Source organism: Schistocerca nitens, chromosome 10 (genome assembly GCF_023898315.1).
Source record: "Schistocerca nitens isolate TAMUIC-IGC-003100 chromosome 10, iqSchNite1.1, whole genome shotgun sequence".
Classification (NCBI taxonomy): domain Eukaryota; kingdom Metazoa; phylum Arthropoda; class Insecta; order Orthoptera; family Acrididae; genus Schistocerca; species Schistocerca nitens.
In genome coordinates this window covers 200,164,593-200,191,047 of record NC_064623.1, presented here as the reverse complement: position 1 = coordinate 200,191,047, position 26,455 = coordinate 200,164,593, and the positions used below count along the sequence as shown (strand labels likewise).

Sequence of the window (26,455 nt, the reverse complement as noted above, 5' to 3'; positions counted from 1 at the left end):
TTAGTAGCTTACTTGCATTGTTATTTTCTTATTCATTATTACCCCTATTCCTGCATTACTACTATTTAGTTCCTTTCTACAGCCCTATATTGACTTAACCAGAAATTTTGTTCCTCCTACCATCAAACTACTCTAATTCCCATGACATCTTACTTCAACCTGTACATTTCCCTTTATACATTTTCTAGGGTCCCTGAAAGATTAAATGATACAATTTACCAGCTCAGACTTGTATGATTCCAGTTTTGTTTCTCCTGATATGGCAACAAACTCCTGAGTGGTCCTTACATGGAAATTCAAATGGGGGGATCATTTTTAGCTCTGGAGTCTCTTCCTAAAGAGGATACCATCATTTAACCAAACAGTAGAGCTGCATGTCCTTGATAGATAATGGCTGTAGTTTCCTCTTGCTTTGAGATGTTTGCTGTACCAGCACAGAAAGACCATTTAAGTTGTCACAAGGCCACATCAGTTACTTATAGTGGCTTATTTATGTGCTACTGAAAAGGATGCTGTGCCCTTTTAAGGAACTAGACTTTTGACTAGTCCCACAAGAAATACTCCTTCTTTATGGCGGCATCTATGGCTCAGTATCACTAATGCATGGAAAATCCCAAAGAAAATGCACCTGGTGACTCTTGAAATGGATGTAAGTCCCCCCACATGCACACGCATACATGTTCGTAAGTTCATGCAACCTGACACAATAGTCTTTTGCTCATGCCTGTCTGCAGCTCAACATGTCATCTTTATGGTGAGTATAAATCTATTACTTTCATAATATTGTTAATATTCCAACCTGGGTTTTCTATTGTTTAATTTGCGCCATTTTCATTCCATGATTAAAAACCCTTTGTCCCTCTTTCACGTGTATTATAGTTGTCTTATATTTGTGCCTAAATTTTGACAGTAACTTTAAATTGATCTTTCTTCCTGACAATCAGGACCCCCAATACCAGTTATGGAGGAGACTGGTGTTCACAGGGGACGACAAGAAGAAAGAGAAGCACTAATGGTGAGTTTCATTAGCAGTTTACGAGTACCCACTCCCCCCTGCGGGTCCGGGGTAAGAATAGGCCCGAGGTATTCCTGCCTGTCGTAAGAGGCGACTAAAAGGAGTTTCAACCATTTCGGCCTTCCATGTGATGGTCCCCCATGGGGTTTGACCTTCATTTTTCAAAATTCTACAGAAGTAAGAGCCTTTTGGGGAAGGACGCCTTACGTGGTGTACCTTGGTCCTCCGTGCACTAAGACCTTGGCACTCAGCATTGTACCAGCATTGTAACCATACCCACTATTCCTCAAATTGGGCCTAAATGCCTGATGGGTTGTACAAGTTACGCCCATAATGCGTCCCCATCTGCACCTACGATCATGATGGACTTTCCATGGCACCAGAAATCCAGCACGGTAGCCAGCCCGTTGTGGTGGGGTCGTCATGTACCCTCTAGGTTGTAGCCCCCTGACAACACAGGGATTGTACTGCCGATACCTGAGCTGCACCCTCTCCACGTCAGCCAAGGAGTAGATGCCCGTCTCCTTGGGGCATCAGGACTCCCGGCAACGGTCATCCTGCCAGGTGGCCCTTGCTGAGGCTGCGTGGCGCCCATGAGGAGAGCCCCTGGTCGGAGTGGGTGGTATCGGGGCGGACGTTTCACAGATCAAACGTCAACATGTATCAGGTCGCTCTGCGGCTGAGTCTTTCAAAAGGAAAGGTACTGTTTCTAATTTTGGTTCTCCTGCACTTTCTCCCTTGGCCACTCCCTGGGATGAAGCATAGGCACTCCGGCTTGGGGCGAAGTACTTCCCCCGCTATTCGGTCTGTTCTCGGACCGATGGGGGACGTTCGCCACCTCCAAGCCCATGTTCTTTGTTCAGCACATCGAGGACATCTTTGGGAAATCGAGCTCTCAGAAAAATGCGTTCGGGTCCGTTCTTATAAAGACCACCTCCGCCACACAGTCCAGGCGTGCGACCGACTAGGGGACATCCCAGTGTCCATTGTCCCGCATCTGGCACTGAATAGGACGCAGGTGTTATTTTTCATCGGGACCTCCTGCTGAAATCTGATGAGGAGCTCAGGGCCAACCTGGAGTGCCGAGGCGTGCATTTCGTCGGGCGGGTCCAGTGCGGCCCCAAAGACTGACGCATCGACACCGGGGCTTTTATCCTGGCCTTCGAGAGGGACGTTCTCCCAGAGAAGGTAAAGGTGATGTGCTACCGGTGCGACGTGCGACCTTACGTCCCGCCTCCTATGCGCTGCTTTCGGTGTTTGCGCTTTGGGCACATGTCATCACGGTGTGAGGCTGAGCCCCTTTGTGGCGATTGTGGACGTCCTCTTCGTGAGGAACATACATGCACCCCACCACCTCGGTGCATTAATTGTCCTGGCATCCACTCGCCTAGATCTTTAGACTGCCCCGCGTATCAAAAGGAGAAGAAGGTTCAAGAACTCAAAACTTTGGATCGTCTCTCTTATTCTGAGGCCGGGAAGAAATATGACTGTCTCCATCCCGTGACGTTGACAACTTCGTTTGCCTCAGTCGTGTCCACTCCTTCCACAGTATCCTCACCCCCTATCCTGTCCCCCCTCCACCTCCTCCCCCCATCTGGGGTCTACGCCTCTGCCTCCCAAATCCCTCCCTTCCAAATCCTCCTCCCCCGTGGCCCCCGCCCCCTCTGCCCCAGGGGGCCACCCTTCCTCCTCCCCCTCCCCCCCCCCCCCCCGCCGCCTGAGAAGCGATCGTCTTCTCAGGCATCCATTGTGGAAACGTTCCGGACCCCGGCTTCTGAGGTCCGCTGTTCCAAAATGGACCCCGCGCGTGAGGACCTTCTTTGGGTCCAGCCCACCATCCCTGTGCCTCCTTGGACTTCCAAGAAGGCCTCCAAGAAGAAGTCTCTATCCCCCTCTCCACCCCAGCGCGTTTCGTCTGACGCTCCATCTGTGAGTCGCTGCTCCCGGCCGTCCTGTTTCACCGGGATGCTCTGCTGCCAGGCGCTCAGCTGGCCTCTCATCGGCAAATGATGCTGCCCCTCCTACGCAACCCGGACAGCAGCCGCAGCTGGCGACGACTCGATGGAACAGGATCCGTTGTTCCCTCGAAACCTGGCCCTCCGCGGCCGTCGAGGTGACCAGCTCTTCCGTCGTCTCGTTCCCTCCTTTTTTCTGACTAGCGATGGCCTTGTTACATTGGAACATAAGAGGTATTCAATCTAATTGGGAGGAATTACAACTGCTCCTCTGCCTGCACTGTCCACTCGTCTTTGGTCTCCAGGAAACCAAGTTGCGCCCAACTGACTGTATTGTGTTTACCCACTACACCTCGGAGCGGTATGACCTCACCCCTGTGGACGGTATCCCAGCTCATGGTGGGATCATGTTGCTCGTTCGGGACGATGTCTATTACCATCCCATCCCATTGACCACCCTACTCCAAGCAATAGCTGTCCATATTACTCTTTCTGCCTTTACTTTTTCTTTTTGTACTGTCTACACTCCATCGTCATCCACAGTTAGTCGGGCTGACATGATGCACCTGATTGTTCAGCTTCCTCCGCCGTTTTTATTGTTAGCGACTTCAATGCCCATCACCCCCTTTGGGGCTCTCCTGCATCCTGCCAAAGAGGCTCACTCTTGGCGGATAACTTCAACCATCTCAATCATGTCTGCCTCAATACTGGCGCCCCGACTTTCCTCTCGGACTCTACTCATACCTACTCCCACTTGGACCTTTCGATCTGTTCTACCACTCTTGCCCGTTGGTTCGAGTGGTACGTCCTTTCTGACACCTATTCGAGCGACCACTTCCCCTGTGTCGTTCGTCTCCTGCACCACACCCAATCCCCACGTCCTTCGAGCTGGAACATACCGAAAGCTGACTGGGGACTTTACTCCTCCCTGGCGACCTTTCCGGACCACGATTTTCTCAGTTGTGACAGTCAGGTCGAATACCTCACGGCCGTTATCATCAATGCTGCCGAACGTTCCATTCCTCGTACTACCTCTTCTTCACGTCGCGTTTCCGTCCCCTGGTGGAATGAGGCTTGTAGAGACGCTATCTGTGCTCGACGACGTGCTTTACGCACCTTTCGCCGCCATCCTACGTTGGCGAATTGTATTGGATACAAACGACTCCGAGCGCAATGCCGTAGAGTCATCAAAGACGGGAAAAAAGCTTGTTGGGCCTCTTTCACCAGCTCCTTTAACAGTTTTACTCCCTCTTCTGTCGTTTGGGGTGGCCTGCGCCGGCTGTCTGGCTTTAAGGCCCACTCCTCGGTACCTGGCCTGACCTCAGGTAATGAGGTCCTTGTTGATCCTGTGGCTGTCTTCAACGCCGTCGGCCGGTTTTTCGCGGAGGTTTCAAGCTCCGCCCATGACCACCCTGCCTTCCTTCCTAGGAAAGAGGCAAAAGAGGCTCGGCGACCTTCCTTCCACTCGCTGAATCTGGAAACTTATAATGCCCCCTTTACTATGCGGGAACTCGAACGTGCGCTTGCACTGTCCCGGTCCTCTGCTCCGGGTCTAGATGCCATTCACGTTCAGATGCTAGCACAACTTTCTCCGGCGGGCAAAACCCTTCTTCGTATCTACAATCGCGTCTGGACCGAAGGTCAGGTCCCCATGCTTTGGCGTGACGCCGTCGTTGTTCCTATACCCAAACCCGGGAAGGATAGACACCTTCCTTCTAGTTACCGCCCCATTTCTCTTACAAGCTGTGTCTGTAAGGTGATGGAGCGCATGGTTAACGCTCAGTTAATCTGGATTCTTGAATCTCGACGGCTACTTGCCAATGTTCAATGCGGCTTTCATCGCCGCCGCTCCGCTGTTGACCACGTTGTGACCTTGTTGACATTCATCATGAACAACTTTTTGCGAAAGCGCCAAGCGGTAGCCGTGTTCTTCGATTTGGAGAAGGCTTATGATACCTGTTGAAGAGGAGGTATCCTCCGCACTATGCACAGGTGGGGTCTACGCGGTCGCCTGCCCCTTTTTATTGATTCCTTTTTAACAGATCGAAAGTTTAGGGTACGTGTGGGTTCCGTATTGTCAGACGTCTTCCTCCAGGAGAACGGAGTGCCTCAGGGCTCCGTCTTGAGCGTAGCCCTTTTTGCCATCACGATCAATCCAGCTATGGATTGCATTCCACCTAATGTCTCAGGCTCTCTTTGTCGATGACTTCACGATCTACTGCAGTGCCCAGAGAACATGCCTCCTGGAGCGCTCCCTTCAGCGTTGTCTAGACAGCCTCTACTCATGGAGCGTGGCAAACGGCTTCCAGTTCTCTGAAGAGAAGACGGTTTGTATCAACTTTTGGCGATATAAAGCATTCCTTCTGCCATCCTTACATCTCGGTCCCGTTGTTCTCCCATTCATGGAAACAACTAAGTTTCTAGGGCTCACATTGGACAGGAAACTTTGTTGGTCTCCGCACGTCTCTTATTTGGCGGCCCGTTGTACACGTTCCCTTAATGTCCTCAGAGTTCTTAGTGGTTCATCTTGGGGAGCGGATCGCACTGTCCTGCTTCGCTTGTATGGGTCCATAGTCCAATCAAAGCTGGATTATGGGAGCTTCGTCTACCCGTCTGCTCGGCCATCCCACTTACCCCGTCTCAACTCCATCCACCATCGGGGGTTACGTCTTGCGACCGGAGCCTTCTACACTAGTCCCGTCGAGAGTCTTTATGCTGAAGCTGCCGAATTACCATTGACCTAGCGGTGCGACGTACTGCTGTGTCAGTATGCCTGCCGGCTGTTGTCAATGCCCGACCACCCCTCTTATCAGTCCTTCTTCGCCAATTCTCTCGACTGTCAGTACGGGTTGTATGTGTCTGCCCTGCTGCCCCCTGGAGTCCGCTTCCGTCGCCTGCTTCGAAAATTGGATTTTGCCCTCCCTACCACCTTCATAGAGGGTGAGAGCCTGAGACCACCTTGGCTCCAGGCTCCAGTTCATATTTATCTCGACCTCAGCTCGCTCCCTAAGGAGGGTACTCAGGCTGCAGTGTATTGCTCACGGTTTGTCGAACTTCATGCGCGACTTGCCAGTCACACCTTTATTTACACCGATGGCTCCAAAACTGACGATGGTGTTGGCTGTGCCTTTGTCGTCGGGGCCGTCACCTTTAAATACCGGCTCCTCAACCAATGTTCCAGCTTTACGGCCGAGCTTTTTGCTCTCCATCAGGCCGTTCAGTATGCCCGCCGCCACCGCCATTCATCGTATGTACTCTGCTCTGATTCACTCAGTGCTCTTCAGAGCCTTGGAGCTCCCTATCTGGTCCATCCCTTGGTGCAACAGATCCAGCAGTCCCTCCAATCTTTCGCTGATGATGGCTCTCCTGTCAGCTTTCTGTGGGTTCCCGGACATGTAGGAGTGCCTGGGAATGAGGCTGCTGATGTTGCAGCCAAGGCTGCAGTCCTCCTGCCTCGGCCAGCCGCCCATTGTGTCCCGTCATCTGACTTTAGTGGGGTTGTTTGTAAGAGGCTTGTGTCTTTGTGGTGGGATACTTGGTCATCCCTTCAAGGAAACAAGCTCCGGGCAGTAAAACTGTTCCCAACTGCTTGGACAACCTCCTCCCGACCATCTCGGCGAGAAGAGGTCCTCCTGACCAGGTTGCAGATTGGGCATTACCGGTTTAGCCACCGCTACCTGCTCTCCGATGACCCAGCCCCGCAGTGCCCTTGTGGTCAAGCATTAACAGTGCACCATATTTTATTGTCGTGTCCCCACTTTAGTCAATCTCGTGTTGTCCTGTCCCTGCCATCTACTTTACAGGATATTTTAGCTGATGACCCTCGAGCAGCTGCTCGTGTTCTTCATTTTCTAACTTTGACTGGCTTGTCCAAAGACATCTAACTCTTTTATTTATTTTATCTGCATCTTTGTAAGGACTTTGTGGTTTCCCCCCCTCCCCTTGAGTTTTACTAGATTCTATGTGCTTTAACAATTGGGACTGGGTGCAAATGACCTCAGTAGTTTAGCGCCCTTAAACCCCCCCAAAAAAAAATAAGAAAAAGAAAAGTACCCCCACACTCGTTCCCATTTTCGTTCCAGGGCACCCACTCTTTTCGTGTGCATGGAGCTCCAAGCAATGAAAATACACCATTCTTTTGTGTGCTGCTATCCCTTTCCGTAACTTTTTTTTCATTTGAGACAAAATGTCCCCCAGTGCATTATTTCTGATAATATTCACAATTTATTTCATCAAATAATCTCCTTTCTACATAACCCACCCACCTACAGGACAAACAAGAGAGTTCAGTATGTGCTTTTGTGCACTGGTATCTACAAACTGCAGTCCCTTCCAAATGGAAGCAGAAAGTAGACTGTGAACAGTTACACTTTGGAACCAATGACAATGACAATGAGAAGCTCCTGTCCTGGTGTGACTCATTATGCTACTTTCAGGCTATTAGGCATCACTAACATGTGGAAAAAATTTTTTGAACTTTGCCAGTTTAGTGCTACCATGATGTTTGTATGATGACTGATGCACATCAGTATATCAGGAATGAGTTAACTTACTGAGGAAGCATGCAAGAGGGAATTACTAGATGTAAAAATACTTGGTACGGACTTACAAAGCAAGGAGAGCTTCTAATTCTGAAGGCTTAGGATAAGAATTGCTAAACTTCTACTACCCTTAATAACTTGAAAATGGACACAGAAACCACTGCCAACCTTTGTGGAAAGAGTCTTCTCTCTTTATGCAGACTGGTCTGTCCACACTAAGTTCACTCATGATTTTCTTTATCAGAGAACACACCCAAGTTCAGTGTATTCCTCTCCTCACATTGGCTCGTATACTGACAAACTATTCTACCCTGGCTGGCCTGAGGAGAGATGGATACATACTGATGTACAATGAAACAGCTGTTGGGCAGGTCCTGAGATTCATAGTGGATTTCTCCATGAAATTTGATGATTCTCTCAGCTTCATGACAGAGTTTGTCAAGAATCTGAAGGCAGAGGATATTACCACAATAACAGCGCTAGATGCTTCCAGCTGCATCACAACCTCATGCTGATCTACGATGCAGTTACTTATAGCCTATTAAGCATGCGGCCCCTTTAGCTGTGACAGGTCTTGTCTGTCTTCTTCTCCCACTGCCGATCTAAATGATGATACCATTTTCCCTGCATTCCTCTAACTTCATAGTTGTGGTGCAGTTGGTATTGTGGGATGGGACACACCTACCATAATAAGTCAACATGGGTTTGCTGGCTGGGTCTTCCCCTGCACAGCAAATACCAATCAACAGTACTCCAATTAAAAAAAAAATTCACTTTTAAGTAAACTTTAATAAAGACAGCAGTTTAAATATCAGGATGTTCACACCTACTTGATATTGGTTAATTAATGAATTAGTCATTTTATGATGAATGTACTCCCTGCAACTTGTCTGAGCATGTCCCATGTAGGGAGTTTCATGCTGCTTGATGTTTAATGGTAGATTTGACTGCTGTTTTCTTCTATGGTTTCCATTCTAGCTGTCCTCTGGAAGTCAGTCAACCTGTTGCCCATTCTCTATGGGCAATGATTTCTCAGATGGCGTGTCAGGCCTTTAGCCTTTGGTTTGGGCACCACTTGAAACAGAGTCCTCAACAATAGAGTACTTGAAACGCTCATTCCCTTCTGTGGTAAGAAAAAAAGTAACCTAGCAAAATTTTCCAGTGTTGTAGTAATTCTTCCTCTCTAGGCTTCATTGTTACAGAATTCCAAAGGAAAATGATGTACCACAGAAGATATTAAATCCAGCAGTGGAATACAATAAAAATGTTTTTAGTGCCAAGTTACTACTGTTTGTAATATTCCACAGATGCTGCCAATGTTAAGTTGTTTTGAATTGCTTTTTCAGTGTATTTACTTTTACTTCCAACAGTGGAATCTATACACACATGCTCAGCAGTACCTCCATGAATGGCATTAACTGCTAAAAGGAGTAATTTTTTCAACATTTTTCACATTAGAAAATTTTATTTCAGGTGGAAATTATCTTTACACTTAAAAATACTGGAAATCACTGTTAACAAATGAACCATATGATACCCCATATTATTATTATAGAATGTGCCCTGCTGGTTGAAGTGAGTTAAGCCATCAACCCATCTACCGCTCTACTCCAGATATTTGTATAGATTTCTTTGCTGCTCTCTCATCATCCACATTTCCCGAGAGAAAGTATATTTTACAATATGTTTTCTTTCCTAGACACGTGTTGTATTTTCTATTTCTCCACTTTTGCTTCCATTTCAACTTTACAGTATTTTCCTTGTTGTGGGTGCCAGTGCACTGCTAGTCCTTTGCCTGCCCAATGCCAGTCACGCCCCTGCTCACGATAGTGATTTGCCTGGATGAAATGCAAAGAAGCCTTCAAAAATGTCCAGAGCAGCTGCTCTAGCAGCTTCCATAGCTCATGCTTGAGTGTGCCAACAATAGAGCATCCATCCATTATGGTAACTCTGTCTAGCTGTAGTGTTACATTTTAACTTTAAGCCTTCAGTTTTGATGTTTAGTTTCCCTTGAAGTGATGTAGTGCCTGAATTTCGCATATCACAAAATATAAAATTACATTGCAATTTGATTTTGAGAAAATTGTTGATTGGTTTCTTACAAGAGTTTTAACTTCAGTCACAGTATTCTCTATAACTATTGTCCATTGTTCAGTCATAAGCACCACTTTCATTTGTGATATCTTTGGGAGTTCAGCTGCCTATTCACTTCAACACAGTTTCTTTAGTTACTGGATATGGCATTTTGGAACTGTCATAGCCATGTGCTATTCCTTCATGCTCACTCAAAATTCCTCCTTTTTGTATTAGTATAAATACCTTTTAAGCTGTCATAGTGCTTTTTCCATTATGATACCATACACTGCCTCATCCTCCATTTTACTTAAATCTCCACTATTGAATGTGTAAATTTGACTTGGGTTATTGTGCAGTAGCTTAAAAACATTAACAGGATTAACTGGCTTTCATCTACCCATTCACTACCAAATACAACAGCAGCCTCACTTATACTGTGTTCAGTTGCAATGCAGTGAGGGCAAACACTGATGCTAGGCACCACCTGCATGTTTTTAAGAGTGGATACCATCAATACTAAATTTTAAGTATGTTTACCATCAGTTGTAGCTGTTTGAACTTGGAGTAGTCTCCTTATCAGTAGTGAGCTGTCAGCTGTCATCACAATGCTCTTCTGACTGTTTGCACCCCCTTCATGCTCATATTACACTGTAAAAGGTCATGACATGTATCTTAGGTAAACTGCTCTGAGCAACCTACTTCTCTAGTGTTGTTACACTACCATAAAACTTGGCATTCTAGTTGATTTGGAAAGGATGCTGAATAGTTAATTGTCTGTGCAGCGGAATGTAATGTAATGCTGATGGCGAGCATTGTTTGATCGCAGACAGACAAAAATGATTGGGAGTTCAGTATACTCACCAGAATTTGCTTCATGCGATATAGGACAGAGATGAGAGAACAGTCAGAGAATGGAAAAAATTTCAATTTGTTTTCATGACAGTAATCCCTCATATTTTTCTTGGTCTGTAGTGTGGAATATAGGGTAAGGATGACCTGGAAACATCAAAAACCACCAATGAATGCACAGTCAACAAGAGACAGTTGATTGCGATCCACACTTGGTAGTCACTGGGGTTATACAATTTGATGTCCTGTCAGCTGTGTGCCCTCCCCCCTTCCACTCCTCCCTCTCCCCCTCCCTCCCCATCCCTCCCCATCCCCCTGAGCTCAGTTAGTGAGGAGCACTGGGGAAACATTACTGCCATGATCTGATGGTGATGTGGCTAGAGGACACCCGAGGTACTTCACAGTGGGGGCAGAGGTGTTGTAAGTGTTGGTTGAAACAGTGTCAGTGATAGGGGGGATCAGCTGTACATAGGGTTGACTCCCTCAGCACTACAGAGGTGGTAATCTTGAATGTGTCGTGAGGGGCCTATTGGAGGTGTCAGTCATCAGTGTGTAAACTCCCCCATGAGGCTGACCACTCTTTTGAGCATTCATGCTTGGCTAACACAGGGCACCATCCTTTGGACACCTTTTCCTTATGTGCTGCCTCTCTCTCCTCCTGCTATTCTTTCTTCCCCTCCCTTGGGGACCACAAACGTGATATTTTTGGGATTATGTTCTGAATTTTTAAGTAGCGTGACTTAAGAGCATGCCCTCAGCTGTTCTTTCCTTTCCTGTTTCCTGTAATTCCTCGCTCGCTTACTTGCGCCCCCCCCCCCCCTCTCTCTCTCTCTCTCTCTCTCTCTCTCTCTCTCTCTCTCTCTCTCTCTCTCTCCCTCTCTCTCTCTCCCAACAGGCCATAAAGGACATAAGGAATACTTCCACAGAAACTCAAAGGCAAATATTCTTCTCCATTACTGACTCGAAGATCCCCTTCGGTGGTGTCATGACGTGATAGCCTTATCCTGCCAACCTCCATTTTTGCCGGTGTGTGCGACCAACCATTTTCATGCCCTGGAGTCTGCAGACTGACTGAGGGAGAATGCTGACACCTCTGTAGGTCTAATGGAGCAGCATCCTCCAACCTTTGCACCTTGTAGAAATGGGTCTTCAAAGGCTGGCTCTTGGGAGCTTCTGAGGTGATACACCTTCATTTTCTACCTTCTTTTTTGCCCCATCATGACTTTCCTCCAATGGAATGCTCATAATGTTGGATCCAAAAAGGAGGAATTCTGACTGCTCTCAGAATCACTGTGTTCACTTGTTCTCTGCCTCCAGAAAACTAATTGTGTCCTTATGGCTTCTTTGACCTCTTGCATTTCTGTTTGGCATATTTTGACCTTCCGCAAGGATGGAACTTAATCTGATGGAGGAGTCACACTGCTCATCCAGGATGATCATTTTCAAACCATCTCACTGAACATATGGCTGCAAACTGTTCTGGTCAGCATTTTTCTTCCTCATTTCACCTTTTCTCTGTGTACCACCTAAATCACACCAGGGCAGACTTCCTTCACATTACTGGGCAGCTACCTCACCAGTTTCTGCTACTCTGTGACTTTAATGCTTTAATGCTTATGCCCTCTTGGCCGATCATCTTAATCAACTCAACCTCTTCTGCCTTAGAACTGGAGCATCCACATTCCTTTCAGACTTCTTGCACACCAAGTCCTATTTGGACCGAACCTTCCGCACTGCAAAACTTGCCCATTATCTTGAGTAGTCTATTCTCTCTGACACTCGAGCAACCATTTCCTGTGTGCTATCCATTTGCTGACTCCTACCCCACCCATGTGTAAAGCCAATTTGCAGCTTTCTGAGGCTCACTGGAGGCTTTAATCCTCCTTGGCGACCTCTGATGAACATCATCTGCCCAGTTGTGCTGACCAGGTAGAATACCTTACAAACTTTATCCTTACACCACAGAACATTCAATTCCTTGTGCTTCACCTTTGCCATGCCATGTCCCAATCCCTTGGTGGACTGAGGCATACTACAATGCAATTTGTGTGTGGAAATGTGCTCTCTCATTCTTTGAGATAGCAAAGCAGCTAGCTGCCTTTCAATTATTATATATTTTAACACTTTCACTCACTCCCTCTTCAGTCATGTGGGCCATCCTCGGATGGCTCTCTTGGAACAACGTCTTTTCCACTATTTCCAGTGTGACCGTAGCATATATCATCGTGGACCCTTTTACTATCGTCTGTACCTTGGGCTGCTATTTTGTAGAGCAGCGCCTTCCTCCATCAGAAACAAGTGGAGGAGCCTCAGGTATAACCTTCTCCTATAAGAATCATGAATACTACAATACTGCTGTTAATTTGCAGGAGCTAGATCATTCTTTCACTTCATCCTGACCTTTCATGCCAGGACCAGATCAAGTTAACATTCAGATGTTGCAGAACCTTTCTCTTGTGGACAAGCACTTTCTCATTCATACGAACAATCCCATCTGGCAGATGGCACGTTTCCCAGTCGCTGGCGTGAAGCCACTGTCGCACTCATACGTAAGCCCAATAAGGACAAACACCTTCCTTCAAGCTACCTCCACCTCTCTCCCACTAGTTGTGTTTGCAAGATGTTGGGAAGTTTGATTCCTGCCCAGCTGGTGTGGTGGCTAGTCTCACAATTTACTAACCACTGCACAAAGTGGATTTAGAGTGCACTGTTCTGCATTTCATCATCTCGTGACTTCAACCCATGTTGTAGACAATTTTTGTGGAAATGCAAGACTGTGGTAGTGGGTTTTGATTTGGAGAAAGCCTACAACACATGCTGGGTACTGGTATCATCTATACTCTCTATACGTGGAGCTTAGAGGGCGACCTACCCCAATTCCTTCAGGAATTTCTTAAATACAGATTTTTAGAGTATGTGTGGGTTCTTCCTTGTCAGACAGCTTAATTCAGGAAAGCAGTGTGCCTCAGAGTTCAGTCCTGAGTGTTGTTGTCCTTGCTATCGCCATGAACCCTACTATGGCTTGTCTCCTGCTTTGCATCTCTGGCACCACTTTTCATGATTTTTGCGACCTATTGCAGTTCTGTCATCTTGTCTCCTTGGTTGGCATTTTCAGAATTATCTCAATTCTTTTTACTTGTGGAGCATTGACAATGGCTTTTGCTTTTCCACTGATAAAACCATTCGTATCAATTTTTGGCAGTTCATTGGGTTTCTTCCAGTTTTCACATCTTTGACCTGCTGCTCTTCTGTTTGCTGAAAATGCAAAATTTTTGGGGCTCATGCTTGACAGAAAACTTTCTTAGTCCTCTAAAGTGTCTTACCTGGCTGCCTTCTGTACCCAGTCACTTAATGTCATATGTGTGATCAGTGATATACTTTATGGGGAGTGGCTCAGACCACCCTCATCTGTTATTACCAATCCCTTGTCTGTCTTAAACTAGAATGTGGGTGTTCCATTTATTCCTCTGCATGTCTTCCAATTTTACACCATCTAAATACACTCCACCATTGCAACATCCATTTGAACACTGGTGCATTATACACTAGCCTGTTTGGGAGTCTTTATACAGAAGCAGCCTAACTAATGCTGTCATACACTCCTGTTCCTCACTCTTGATTGAGCCACTGTGACACTGTGATGTTTGTCAATCCCTGGTTACACTGGTCTGGTCTGAAACAATGTTGCTGACACTACTGCCAAGGCTGCAATCCAACCCCCCCCCCCCCCCCCTAGTTCTTTCATTGTTTCCAATTATCTCTGTGTTGCCATCGGTCAGCATGTAGTGTCCCTTTGGCATTACCACTGTTCTTCCTTTAATGGGAACAAGCTCCAGGGAATAAAAACCTCTCTCAACTGCTTGGCCAACCTCCTCCTCGACCCTCTCACAGTGAAGGGATCATTTTAGGTAGGTTGTATATTAGCCACTGTCATTTTAACCGTATCATTTGTTAAGTGGTGATCCCTTACCATTTTATGTTAATTGTCATCAACCTTTGATGGTTCACCATTTCCTGACAAAATGGCTATTTTTTAACCACTTACAGTCCAATTTTTTTTTCCATGTGAGTTACTGGCCATTTTAGCAAATGATGTGCAGGTCATCAACTGTGTTTTACTTCTTATCCATCGTAGAAATATGGACATTTCATCTTCAGTTCAGGACATGCCTCCTCTCTACAGTTTATTTTATGGATCTTTTTCCAGGAGGAAGTTGTTATTTTTAGCTGTTTTTGCATCTGTCAGTTGGGATTAATGTGTACCCATTTTTAACACCTCCTTTGTCTTTGTTCTAAGGTCCTGGCATGGGTGCATTTGACCTTAGTAGATTTTGTGCCACATAACAAAACAATTAGTATTAAGAACATCCTTGATGGATCTGCTAAAAACAAATCCATTTCAAATCTGAAGAACCTTACAGATATGCAACTCTTCACAACTTTGACTGGGCTGCCTTTATGGGTGCTGACAAGAAATCTATTATTGGGTTCTGTAGAAGTCAAGTAGGGTTTTTCCATGTATAAGGAACTATTGAGCTCAAAATGTCTGCAACTTGGCGTGTAAAAACATTGAAATGACAGAAGCCTTTAAATGGGGCAAACAAATTTAATGTAGCTGATAAAAATCAAATGAAAGTGATTTCATCAGCAGTTTTTGGTATGTATGTTTAGAAACTTCTTGTCCCTTTGTGGCCATAATTTGTCACTAAAAATACTCTATTTATTATAACTTTTTGTAGGAAAGAATAAAGAGAAGATACATATGACACAATTTGCTGTATGACATACTTGATTATTTTAAAAAACAGTTGATCAATTCTTATAAAATACTTGATGTATTCCATCATAGAGTTAAAGTTCGGTAATTTGGAATACATTTTGCAATAAACATTTATTTATCATTCTTTCAACTTTTAACAACAGACAGTATTGCTGAACTGACTCTTGACACATGCACTGATGAAAAGTTTGTTGTTACATCAACATAGTACTGTAAGTGATTGTTGAATGGCATTAGATTGTTAGCTGTCTGCCTCCTGCCCACACCACTACTAATTCACAGCAAAACCATGCAGATTGATGCTTATCAATCCTATTCCCTCATCACTTGTACTTGCACCAATACAATTCATTTTAATGCGGAATATTGTGTTTATAATGAATCATTTAAGATTGTTTTACTGCCACAAACCATTAATTATTACTGCACAAGTACTTTTGGTGTGTGTATTTTCTTAAGCTTGGATACATGCATTTAATGATGTCATTTTTTGTCAACTGGGACTCAAAATTTCAAATTATATTTAAAAAGATATTGACGAGTGGGAGCCCGCTGTGACATGCGGAGATTTGGATAGGAGAGCTGGTGTGGAGAGCTGCATCAATCCAATTTTCTGACTGAAGACAACAAGAACATTATTTTTGTTTTGAGTTGCTGTGCACTGAAAGGCAGGAAGTGCTATCATATGAAATCAGTATCATTGACAGGGTCTAGGTCTTGTTTTCCTGTCAGATCACACATTGTCAGTTTCTTCCTTTACTCCTCCATTTGGTCACCTATCTATTTCCTGGGGTTTGGTTCTGCTCAGAAATCATAACTTTGTAGTGCCTTTCAGAATTCATCACTGGCATTGAGTGCATTTTTAATGATGCTGGTATTTAATTTTTATAAAGTGATTCAACCTAGCTGAAGAGTACAGTGTTGTGCTGTCACCTCCCTAACTGCCAAAGTGGGAGGGAGTGCTATTTTTTTAAAGGCTGTTGTCAGTGTGGCTAGTGTGTGATGATGAACACTATGAACTGCAACACACCTTCCAACAGCAGGTAAAACTTGATCTTTTATGCAAGTCATTGGTGCTTAAGCTAAAAGAAAGTGTGCTAAATTTCCATGTGAAATACATACCTAAAGGCCAAGCCTCATACAGATGAATTTTGTTGCACCGAAGGTTGAAATCACCACCTGCTGCTCCAGTGTAAGGTTTGAGGATGACACCATTGTGCTTTCTTAACTGTGGAGTTTCAATGGAGTGATTAAAACACAATAGGATAGAAGAGGTCATATCAAGGAACTGGATAAGGAGTTCATTGTGGCTTTCGATATTGGAATACAGTGTTGCAGATGCACTTAAAATTATGTAGCATGTCCACAAGTCGTACTAACCAAGTGAGAATAGTGTTATGTTCTACTGTGCTTTAATTACTTCACTGAAATGCCACACTTACATTTTAATGCTGAATAGTGGAATAACATAGGTGAAAAGAAACGTCTGTTTTGGGAAAAACCACGACACACACATTGCATGTGTGAACATGTATTAATCATACAGATGTTTTAGTTTCTTTCCAAATAGTACCACATCTATGATTTTGGAATCTTGTGGTAGTAATGATTTGCTGCATACTATTGTTTCTTCAGTGGCTTATTTCTGTAGTCCCTGTCATGTCTTTCAAACAAAAATTATACACAAATTTTGAGCTTTACGGCTAAATGATTTTGAAAGGTGGTAGCACAGAAGCAGACTAGTACTTAAAATCATGTTTATTCAGGTTTAGACTATTGAGTGGAGGTATTTTCCATGGTAGTATACTTTAACTGATAACGTTCCAGCTGCCACTTAACTTCCATTGTAGTCCATTTGGTAAAAGACATACTGATGCCACTTGACACAGTTGCTATTTGTTCCATGTGTGTGTCCTCTCACAGCACCAAACAGAATCCTCCTCTCAAACACAGTTACCTGCTGTAGCTGTGTATTGTAAGCAGATGGCATTGACTGGATTCCTCTGCTCTAGTAGCAATATAAGCATTTGTGACTGTTGCTTCCTGTTTTCCTGAGTTATTTCTGTTTGTGATCCCCTATAATTTCTGAGAGACTGTCAAGTTCTGCATGGTCCAATTGAATGATATTCAAAGATGAAATATTTGTTTTATAGCTTGATGCAATAGAAACTGAATAAAATCAATGCTTGGTTCAGCCTACTAAAGTGTGTGTTAAAATAAAGATTGAGGAGCTAGAGTGAGTGTTGAAAGTACTGGTTGTCAGCCACAAATAGTGTGGGAGAGGTCGTAGTATCACATTTTGTACTGCTTCTAACTGGTGGTAATAGTAATTGCTCCTTCTAGAATATACAGTATTGTAACCAAGTCTAACATAAGTGGAATATTAATGAGCACTTACCACAGATATTTATTTGCTCGTATTTGCAGTTACATCAGTCATCACCCTTTGATTCATTGTGCTTCGTGTGTGGGAAAGCTGCTATATCTAATGCATCACCACTGTCATCGCGGACAGAGACACGAAAAATTAAACTGTACAAGTGTCTCCAGCTTCTTGCAGAAGATATATTAGACATAGAGATAAATCACGATGGAGTAGTCTGCAATGACTGCTGCTGCATAATTAACATAATTGATGAGTGCGAAAGCAAAATAAAGAAGTTCAGGAAAAAAATTCTGCAGCAACTGCTCCATCGTGATGAAGTCTTTCGTCACCATGTGGATGATGCCACACACTCCGCAGGTGAGTAACATTATCATATTTTTAGTGTATATGATCATTTTGTTTGATGTTACTTGCTAACATGAAGTCTTGAAACAAATTTTCTGAGAGCTCAGGGCAACACGGGGAATGTGGGGAGGATATGGTGTGATCATTCTAGTGGAGAGCTGTTTATGGTTATTGTAATGAACTTTCCATGTTGTAGTTTGAGAGGGAAACTTCTAATGCTCTCTTTCCTGTTTTGTATTTTATTTTGCTATGGCAGGGGTTCCAAAACTACCACTCTGATAAAGCACTCTGAGAATTCCACTACATTGATGGAGCACCTAGCTTATTTTGAAAGCTAATAAATGTAAAAGAGTCAGAACCTTATTTTATTTAGTGATTTTTTTTTTGGTTTTAAATTAGAGCTTGTAACCCTCTCACAATTTTCCGGGAAGCCACTTGTAACACTCAAGTGTCATACGCAATATGTCATTAAAACGTATACTATGGTAAGTTGACGGGCTTCACCATATGAGAAAGGATTTTGGTATATATGTTGACCGCGTATACCTGAATGGAGGCAAAATCAGACTTTCACCCACTCAGTAACAACCATGATACGTCAAGCAAGTCTGAAGTGCAACTACTCATTAGGACTGACAAGAAACGACACCGCAGATGCTACCAAATTATTAATAATACGGTCACCAGCCTAATTAGGCATTAACTGAGTTTCATCCCACTACAAGTTGAAGTACGTTCATACCAAACAACACGTAACAACACTGCATAATATGGTAAATTTTTGAACCAGAAAATCTACTGAACTAATAATTCCACTTTCTGTACTAATATGAACAAGCCATAAATACACAACAATACACTATAATGTTTACTACAAACTTCGTACTGTGTACTGATCTGATTAAATTAGGGCATAGGTTACCCTAGAATTAGCACTTTCAAAACACACATACAATGTCAATTTTGAAAAAGGTAAAACACTAATAAATTTTGGTTTTATATTGACTTTAACTTTGCTGGTCAAATCAGTTCAGTACACTTCATAATTCAAATGAATAGAAAAGAAAATAAGGGGGGAGGACCCTGAAACTGTTATGATCACTGTATTGAAACTATTAACTATTGAAAGCATTAAGCACTCAAGATTTCCAATATATGAGTTACTACTCTTTTTGTCTTATTACCTGCTCATTTAACTACCATTATTTTTGTCTCAAATTAATTAAACTTCATTACTAAACCAATTTCAACATTATCTTCCAACTTTGTCATACCTATTTTATTTGCTTATATATTCTTTAACAACAAAGTTCTTTAAACATCGTTCTAACATAGATAGGTCTGCTGGTAATTATTATTAACATAAACTTTAAATCTTCATCTCGGGACACTCGGATTGCACAACATGTGGAAAGGACCCTGTCTAGGTTAGTGATGAGGATAATTAAATGATAGGACAGTTCTGGTAAAAGTTAAGTTGTTATTGAACAGTCAGGAACAAAAGTAACACTGGTCCACACGAATACAGTACTAAAAGATTCAACCTGTTCGTATCGATGCGGCGGTTGGCGGATGGCCAGATGGCGAGGCGCAGAGCACACATACAATCACAGCTATGGCTCTTAATGTATCGGCAGTTTACTTCTTCATAGCGTTGCAATGCTTTCCCTTTAGTGCCTATGGAATATTGCCATGCTGTATAGGCGTCTGAAACGGCACATCCGAGGCTCAATGAAATCACGTTTTCCAGGAGAGCCTCCTCGATCCAGAACATGCTGCTCAGATCAAAGCCCAACTCCGACTACTACTGCTGAGCCCGTTATGCCATGCCGCGCCCGTGTGCATTTTTCCCGCGCTCGCCTTCCATCCACCTTTTACCGCTTCCCTACAGACAGGGTATTCACCAGAGGTTTTGCATTCAACATATCCTAATACATTGCCTACGTAAGGACCAGGCACACAATTACAACTTTGACATCTTACAACAGTTTCAATATTTCTTACATTTCCATTTTGTTATAATATTGCTTGCAATTTGGCATAAACATTAATATTCACATCATAAATTGTTTACAGTTTCTTTAACATAATGGCAAGAAAAGAAAAAGAAATGAAATCAAAACATTGATTACACTAATTTACCGAAAATCAGAAGAAAAAATTATTATATGTACAGTTGTTGTTGTTACAAGCTAACAACACAGAAATCAGGACAAGGCAAAAAAACCTTTTGTGATGATCCAAAGGTTTTATTATTTTGGGACTGTGTGTGGAGACGGTGAGAAAATTATGAAATATGTCCAGTGAATCAGTGCGCCTTACCTCTGATATTCACAATATTTATTGCCATCTTCCTAACATCCAGAAATTTAGTTCTAAAGAAAACCCTAGTCATGAGAGATGACTTGAAGCATGACATCCAAAATACTGATTCCTCTATCATGTACAACTAGATCTATTAATCATTGGTGTAATTCTTTGAAATCTTCACCAGAAATGGCTTTACAACACATGGTAACACATTTCCCTGTCACACTATTGTTTATTACTGCTGGTATCACTGAAAGAGCTGTCAGTGTCAGTTTTACAGCAAATGTGTCAGTTTAAATCAGTTGTTCCTGTCTGGAAACACAATATTGGAAAGCAGCATGTGTACTTAGTAAACGTCATGTTCTCATACACAACCTATTGAAATTTATTCCATACTTCACTTTTTGGATCCACCATATTTACTTCTTCAATGTGTATGCATTGGTTTCAGTCTTACTTCTCACTGCATTGGCTTTCTCATGCTACAGGATTATTCATGCACAAAGCAGAAGACAGTACTGGAGATAATCATGGACTGTAGACACATTTAACACGTTTGGAGTGAAAACTATTTAGGGCTGACAAAAGAAATTTGACTTTTACTGGAATAATGGATAGAAACAACACAATCATGACACATGAACATTTGTGCCACACCAGGATGCAAACAGAAATTTTTCATTTTATGCCATTTGTTGCCTTGACTGCTTGGGTTATCAGTGTGTGTTCCCTATTAATTTCCATATTCTGGAAACTGCAGACTAGTGTATCCAGTATGTTACTCTTCCTTGCTTCTAGATCTACTGTATTTGTGAGGGACACAAGACATTACAGTCCATCTGCATGAGAGGCTGGTATGCTGTCAGGCACATATATTTATACAGGTGTGGCACCCATTCCTTCAGAATAGATAGGCTGAAACTATCAAATCTCACATTTTGTACTCGCTTACTCGGTTGGGCGGGACTCCAACCCCTGTGAGATTCATCTGTGAACTGCAGTTTCCTTCTCATGTTGTACATTCCTATGGCTGCAGTCAGGTGTCTTGTGGTGAAACTATTTAGTACAATGTTGTAATATCTTCCACGTCTTATCTTCCGTATTTCTTCCCAAAATGTATTAAAAGTACTTTAAAATTTGGATTGTGTGTCATTGCTACACCACATTTTTAATAACTTTCCATATTACTTTTGACTTAACAAATAATTTAATTCTTTCATCTTTACATTTATGAACTACACTGAAACACCACCTTCATTCATTCAGTATAAAAGAGAGACAATGATTTCCAATTTTCCCCTTCCGTATCTCACAATAACTGTCCTTTGGAAGCCCGTGCATCTGCAGCACAGTGTGGTGACCCACAGAATACCTATTTCTACAGCTGGGCAGGTACTTTCTCATGAAAGCTGCTGCAGTAGCTATCCTGTGCTGAAGGTTAATATTGGCCCCGGACATAAATCACCACACATAAAATAGAAATAAAACTAATGAACAACATCTGCACATTTATGTTTGACATGTTCTACTAGGTTGCTATTTACATGATGTATAAGTAATTCCTTTTTTGAAAATGTCATTCATTGTTAACAATGCATAGGTATGTGCATCACTCCTGGAGTGATATGTATATTCACAGTCCAGAAAAGTTGTATCCCAATGGACTCATTTTATTTGTCTTTTTTCTTTTTTTATTACACAAATGGCATGATACTGATTACTGTTTCTTACTAATGGCATCTGACATTAGTTACAGGGCCAGAATACCATTGTGTGTTTTAAAATATGTGTATACCTGTCATTGCAACCATTTAGGTATAGTAGGAGCAGCATGTCAGTAAAGCAATACATAAAGTTCTTAAAAGATGTTTCCCTTTGTACAACCGTAGGCACAGCTGAACCACAGCAGCTTCCCACACAAGAGGCTGGAAGCGATACTGAGGCTGGGGCCAGGACAGCTACAGATGTACTCGGTGAGTAACAGAAATAGCCCACAGTGGGAGGCTTGTGTTCCTACTGGAGACAGTTGTATTATCTTTATTTTGTCTTGGGTGTCCTGATAGCTTTTTGGAGTCTTCAGTTGCTACAGTCCTTCTTGGAGGTATCTGTTGTCATTCTTTGTTGGAGGGGGAGGGGGGGGTGTTACAAGGAAGCCTCTCAGCAGAAAATAAGGTTTCTGTGATCTATGTTAAGATAAGAGAGCTAATCACCTCTGAAATGAAGGTGCTGGGAGTAAATAGTGTAATGGAAACAGCTGTAGCATAGCACACAGGACAAATGGGTTGACATTGAAAAGAATGGCTGATAAGTAACCAGATGTTATGTACATACTGTATCAGTTCTTGTTCCCTTCTTTTATTTCAGGTGACACTCCATCTGAACATAAATGTTTCAGAATATGACTTCCACTACAGTTTGTTCCTAGACCAATCTGTTCATCTTTGTGCCTCACATCTCTACAGGGAGACCAGCAGAAAACTTGCTTATGCCATCTGCAACCGATTCTCCTGGCCACATGTCCCAAGCATTGTGGGTGATGAATGCACAAAAGAAATGTGCTCAAGGAGCAATGAGTGGCAGCCCTTCATTGCAACATGGAAGGTACATAATGTTGAGCAAGTGAAACAGTTTCCTAGTGAAGGCAACATAAAAATTGTCCTGATGTGCTTTGGGTGTCACAAACACAGTGAACCTGCTTGAAGGTGCAAATTGAGCACTGGCAGCTGCACTTGGGACGTCCTAGATTCCAATGATATGTGCTGCACTCAGAGGAATAGTTGTGACTGGACCAACAGCAAAATATAGAGAACTGTCATCTCAATGAATTAGATGGCAGTGCCATCCAGGAGGCACAGACCTTAAACAAAACTACAGGAATCAGGCAAGGACATGATTAAGGAAAACTGTTGCGTGGCTCAAGGCAGCTTGATCTGGTGAGGCTAGGCTTGTGGCAAAATTTCCAGTATCAGGGAAGAGGAGTGACAGTGAAAGACAACTGAGGATGCAGAATCGGTGCCCTGGAGAAGAGGCTGGCACTCAGGAGATGACAAAGATTGGAGATGACCAGGGTCAAATGGCAATGACCTGAGGTGGGTGATGGCATGCTGTGAAGGTGCCTGTTGGAGAAGAAACCCATTGTGTTACAGATGCTACAGTGAAACTCAGAATATTTGGGTGGGGAAGGAAGTAGTGATCCCAAGGATGGGTGCAGAGCAGCAGCAATGGGTGGGAAGCTTGAGGGAATGAAGGGCCACTTGTTTGGAGGAGACAAGAAGTGGACAGTATTGATAAATGTGGATGGATATTTGCCACCATTGTACTGACCCCTGCAGGTCTGGTGGTTAGAATAGCCCCAATGTATTCCTGCCTGTCATAAGAGGCAACTAAAAGGAGTCCCACATGTTTTGGCCTCATGTGGTGGTCCCTTTTAGGGTTTGAACATTTTTCAAAATTTTCCCAAAGAGTGAGCCAATTGGGGAAGGGCGCCTTAAAAGATGCACAGTGTCCATCGTGCACTGAGACATTTAGCCCACTTCGTCGTGGCATTGCAGTCCTACTCATTCTCCATCTCTTGGGCAAGGGCACCTTCCTGGGTGTGTTTCCCTCCATCCACTATGCAGTGTCCTTTTCAGCACTGATGACGACCATAGACTCACTTGCACCTCATATCCAGCATAGTAGCCAGTCTGTTGTTGTGGACCACCATGTAGCCTGTTGGTTGTAGCCCCCTGACCCCACAGAGTTCACTCTGCTGATGCCTTTGCCATTAACGCCCCACGTATGCCAAGGAATAGTTCCCTGTCACCTTGGGCCATCAGGACTCACGGCAGTGGCATCGTGACAGGTGGTCCTTGCTGCGGCTACGTGGCACACAAGGGGATGGGCATTGGAGTGGGTGGCATCAGGGCGGATGACGTGCCATGAAGTGTAGTAAGTCTTTAAGCAGTCGAGGTCTAATTTCAATGTGAAGAAGTATGACCCCAAATCGTTCCCCTCCCTGGACACACCATGGGAGGAATGCCAGGCTAAGGATGGCAGCAAAGCTTATTCACCCCAGTACCTTGTATGTACAATACTTTATGGGGAATTTTCCATGTCAATGAAGCCTCAGTTTTCTGTGGAGAGTTAGACAAGTTTGGGGAGGTGGAGGGTTTGTCCAAAATGTGCTCTGGGTCAGTCTTGAGAAAAACAGCATCCTCCGTCCAGTCATGGGCATTACTTACTTGCAACACCGTTGGGGGATGTTTAATACCATCACGCCACATAACAGCTTAAATGTGGTCAAGGGTATTATACTCCATAGGGACCTTCATTTGCAGTCTGACGATGAGATGCATGCCAATTTAGAGCAACAAGGTGTTCATTTCACCTGGCGCATTCACCGGTGTCAAAGGGATAATCAGGTTGCCACCGGTGGCTTCATCTTGGCCTTCGAGGGTCAAGGTGATGGTCTACCACTGTGATGTCAAGCCATATATCCCTCCCCTGATGTGGTGCTTTAAGTGCTGGAAGCTTGGCCATATGTCTTCCTGCTGTACTTCCAGCATCACATGTTGAGATTGTGGATGTGCATCACATCCCAGTACACCTTGTGTCCAGCCTCCCATCTGCATCAACTGTGGAGAGCAGCATTCACCTTGCTCCCCAGCCTGCAGGATTTTGCGGACAGAGAGGAAAATAATGGAATGCAAGATCCTTAACTGACCAACCTACACTGAGGCTGCGCATATGATATTGACTTAAGCTGCTGCTATGACAACAGTTTTAGCACCTTCTGTTCTGCTGTGTACAGCTACCTCTGAGCCGTCAGACTTCGCCTGCCTCCTTGATGGTGGTGGGCACTTTCCTCCCTGTTGCTCCTGCACCACCTACTTTGGGAGCAACACCACCACTGCCCCAACCTCCCCCCCCCCTCCCTCCCCAACCATTAAAGACCTGAGTCCCCCACTTCTCAGCTGGAGAAAGTCTTCTTTGGTTCCTCTTGCTAGGAAGGGGTCACTTGGGTCACTCTCTTCCCAGGTTCCTACCAGTGGCAAAGCAGACACCTGCCAGTGGATGAAGCAATGACAGCCCCCCTGCGGGTTCGGGGGTAAGAATAGGCCCGCGGTATTCCTGCCTGTCGTAAGAGGCGACTAAAAGGAGTCCCTCCCCCTCACGGGGGTAGTTAGCGCATGCGTCCGGAGACGGACGGTTCCACGATCTCTATTTGCGGTCATTTTGCTTTTTCACTTCTCGTTTCTTCCTTTCTTTGGTTGGTTCCTTTCTTTGCTCTTCTCCACCTCACTGTCTTCCTTACTCTTTCCCCTGCATAATCTCCTTGCCTTCTCATTGCCTTCTTCTCCTTGCCTTCTCATTGCCTTCTTCTCCTTGCCTTCTCATTGCCTTCTTCTCCTTGCCTTCTCATTGCCTTCTTCTCCTTGCCTTCTCCTTGCATTCTCCTTGCATTCTCCTTGCCTTCTCATTGCCTTCTTCTCCTTGCCTTCTCATTGCCTTCTTCTCCTTGCCTTCTCTGGTCTCCGCCTCGGCGTTTGAGACACTGTCCTCTCTCTCTCTCTCTCTCTCTCTCTCTCTCTCTCTCTCTCTCTCTCTCTCTCTCTCTCTCTCTCTCTCCTTTTTCCTCTTCTTCCTTCCTCCCTGTGCGTGCCTGAAGGCCGACCCACGCGTTCGCACGCGTAGCCGGTGACGGGGTAACGCGTAATTCCCCGCCCTGGGTAGACATGTAAGGCACGCGCGTACCCCCTGGTAAAGGCCAGGCCCGGGGAGGGGTGATTGCCTGAGCTGATACCTTCTGACCATGCTGATTGGTCCCTCCGTCTGTTTCTCGGGAGGTGTGACCTGAGGTGTAAACATTCACCTAAGGCGGGAGTGCCCTCTGAGAGGGTCCCCACAAGGAAGGAGCGCGCCATCGGAGACGCTGGCAATCATGGGGGATTTCTCCGCAATGGATTTCACTCCATCTCTCTCGACTTCTGCCCAAAAACGGAAACGTGACCAGCTACCAGTGACAAAAGTACTACCGCCTGCCCCACAGTTCCTCGTCGTTTCTCGATCTGAGGACAGAAAGGATTTTTCTTCTGTCAACCCTTTCGTTATCCAGAAGGGCGTCGATGCCATAGCCGGATCTGTCAAATCCTGTACCAGGTTGCGTAACGGTACCTTATTACTCGAAACTGAGAGCGCCTTTCAGGCACAAAAACT

General features: G+C 44.3%; 1 protein-coding gene across 1 annotated transcript in view; it reads right to left on the bottom strand.

Annotated features, from left to right (window-relative positions):
- Positions 1-25,691, bottom strand: part of LOC126209994 (collagen alpha-1(X) chain-like) — a 50,769-nt gene extending 25,078 nt beyond the window's left edge. The window contains exons 1-2 of the mRNA XM_049939103.1: positions 25,629-25,691; positions 16,339-16,444 (exon numbers count right to left, since the gene is read on the bottom strand). Coding sequence (XP_049795060.1) covers positions 16,339-16,444; positions 25,629-25,691 — 169 coding nt within the window. The remainder of the gene's footprint in view (positions 1-16,338; positions 16,445-25,628) is intronic.
- Positions 25,692-26,455: the final 764 nt, after the last annotated feature.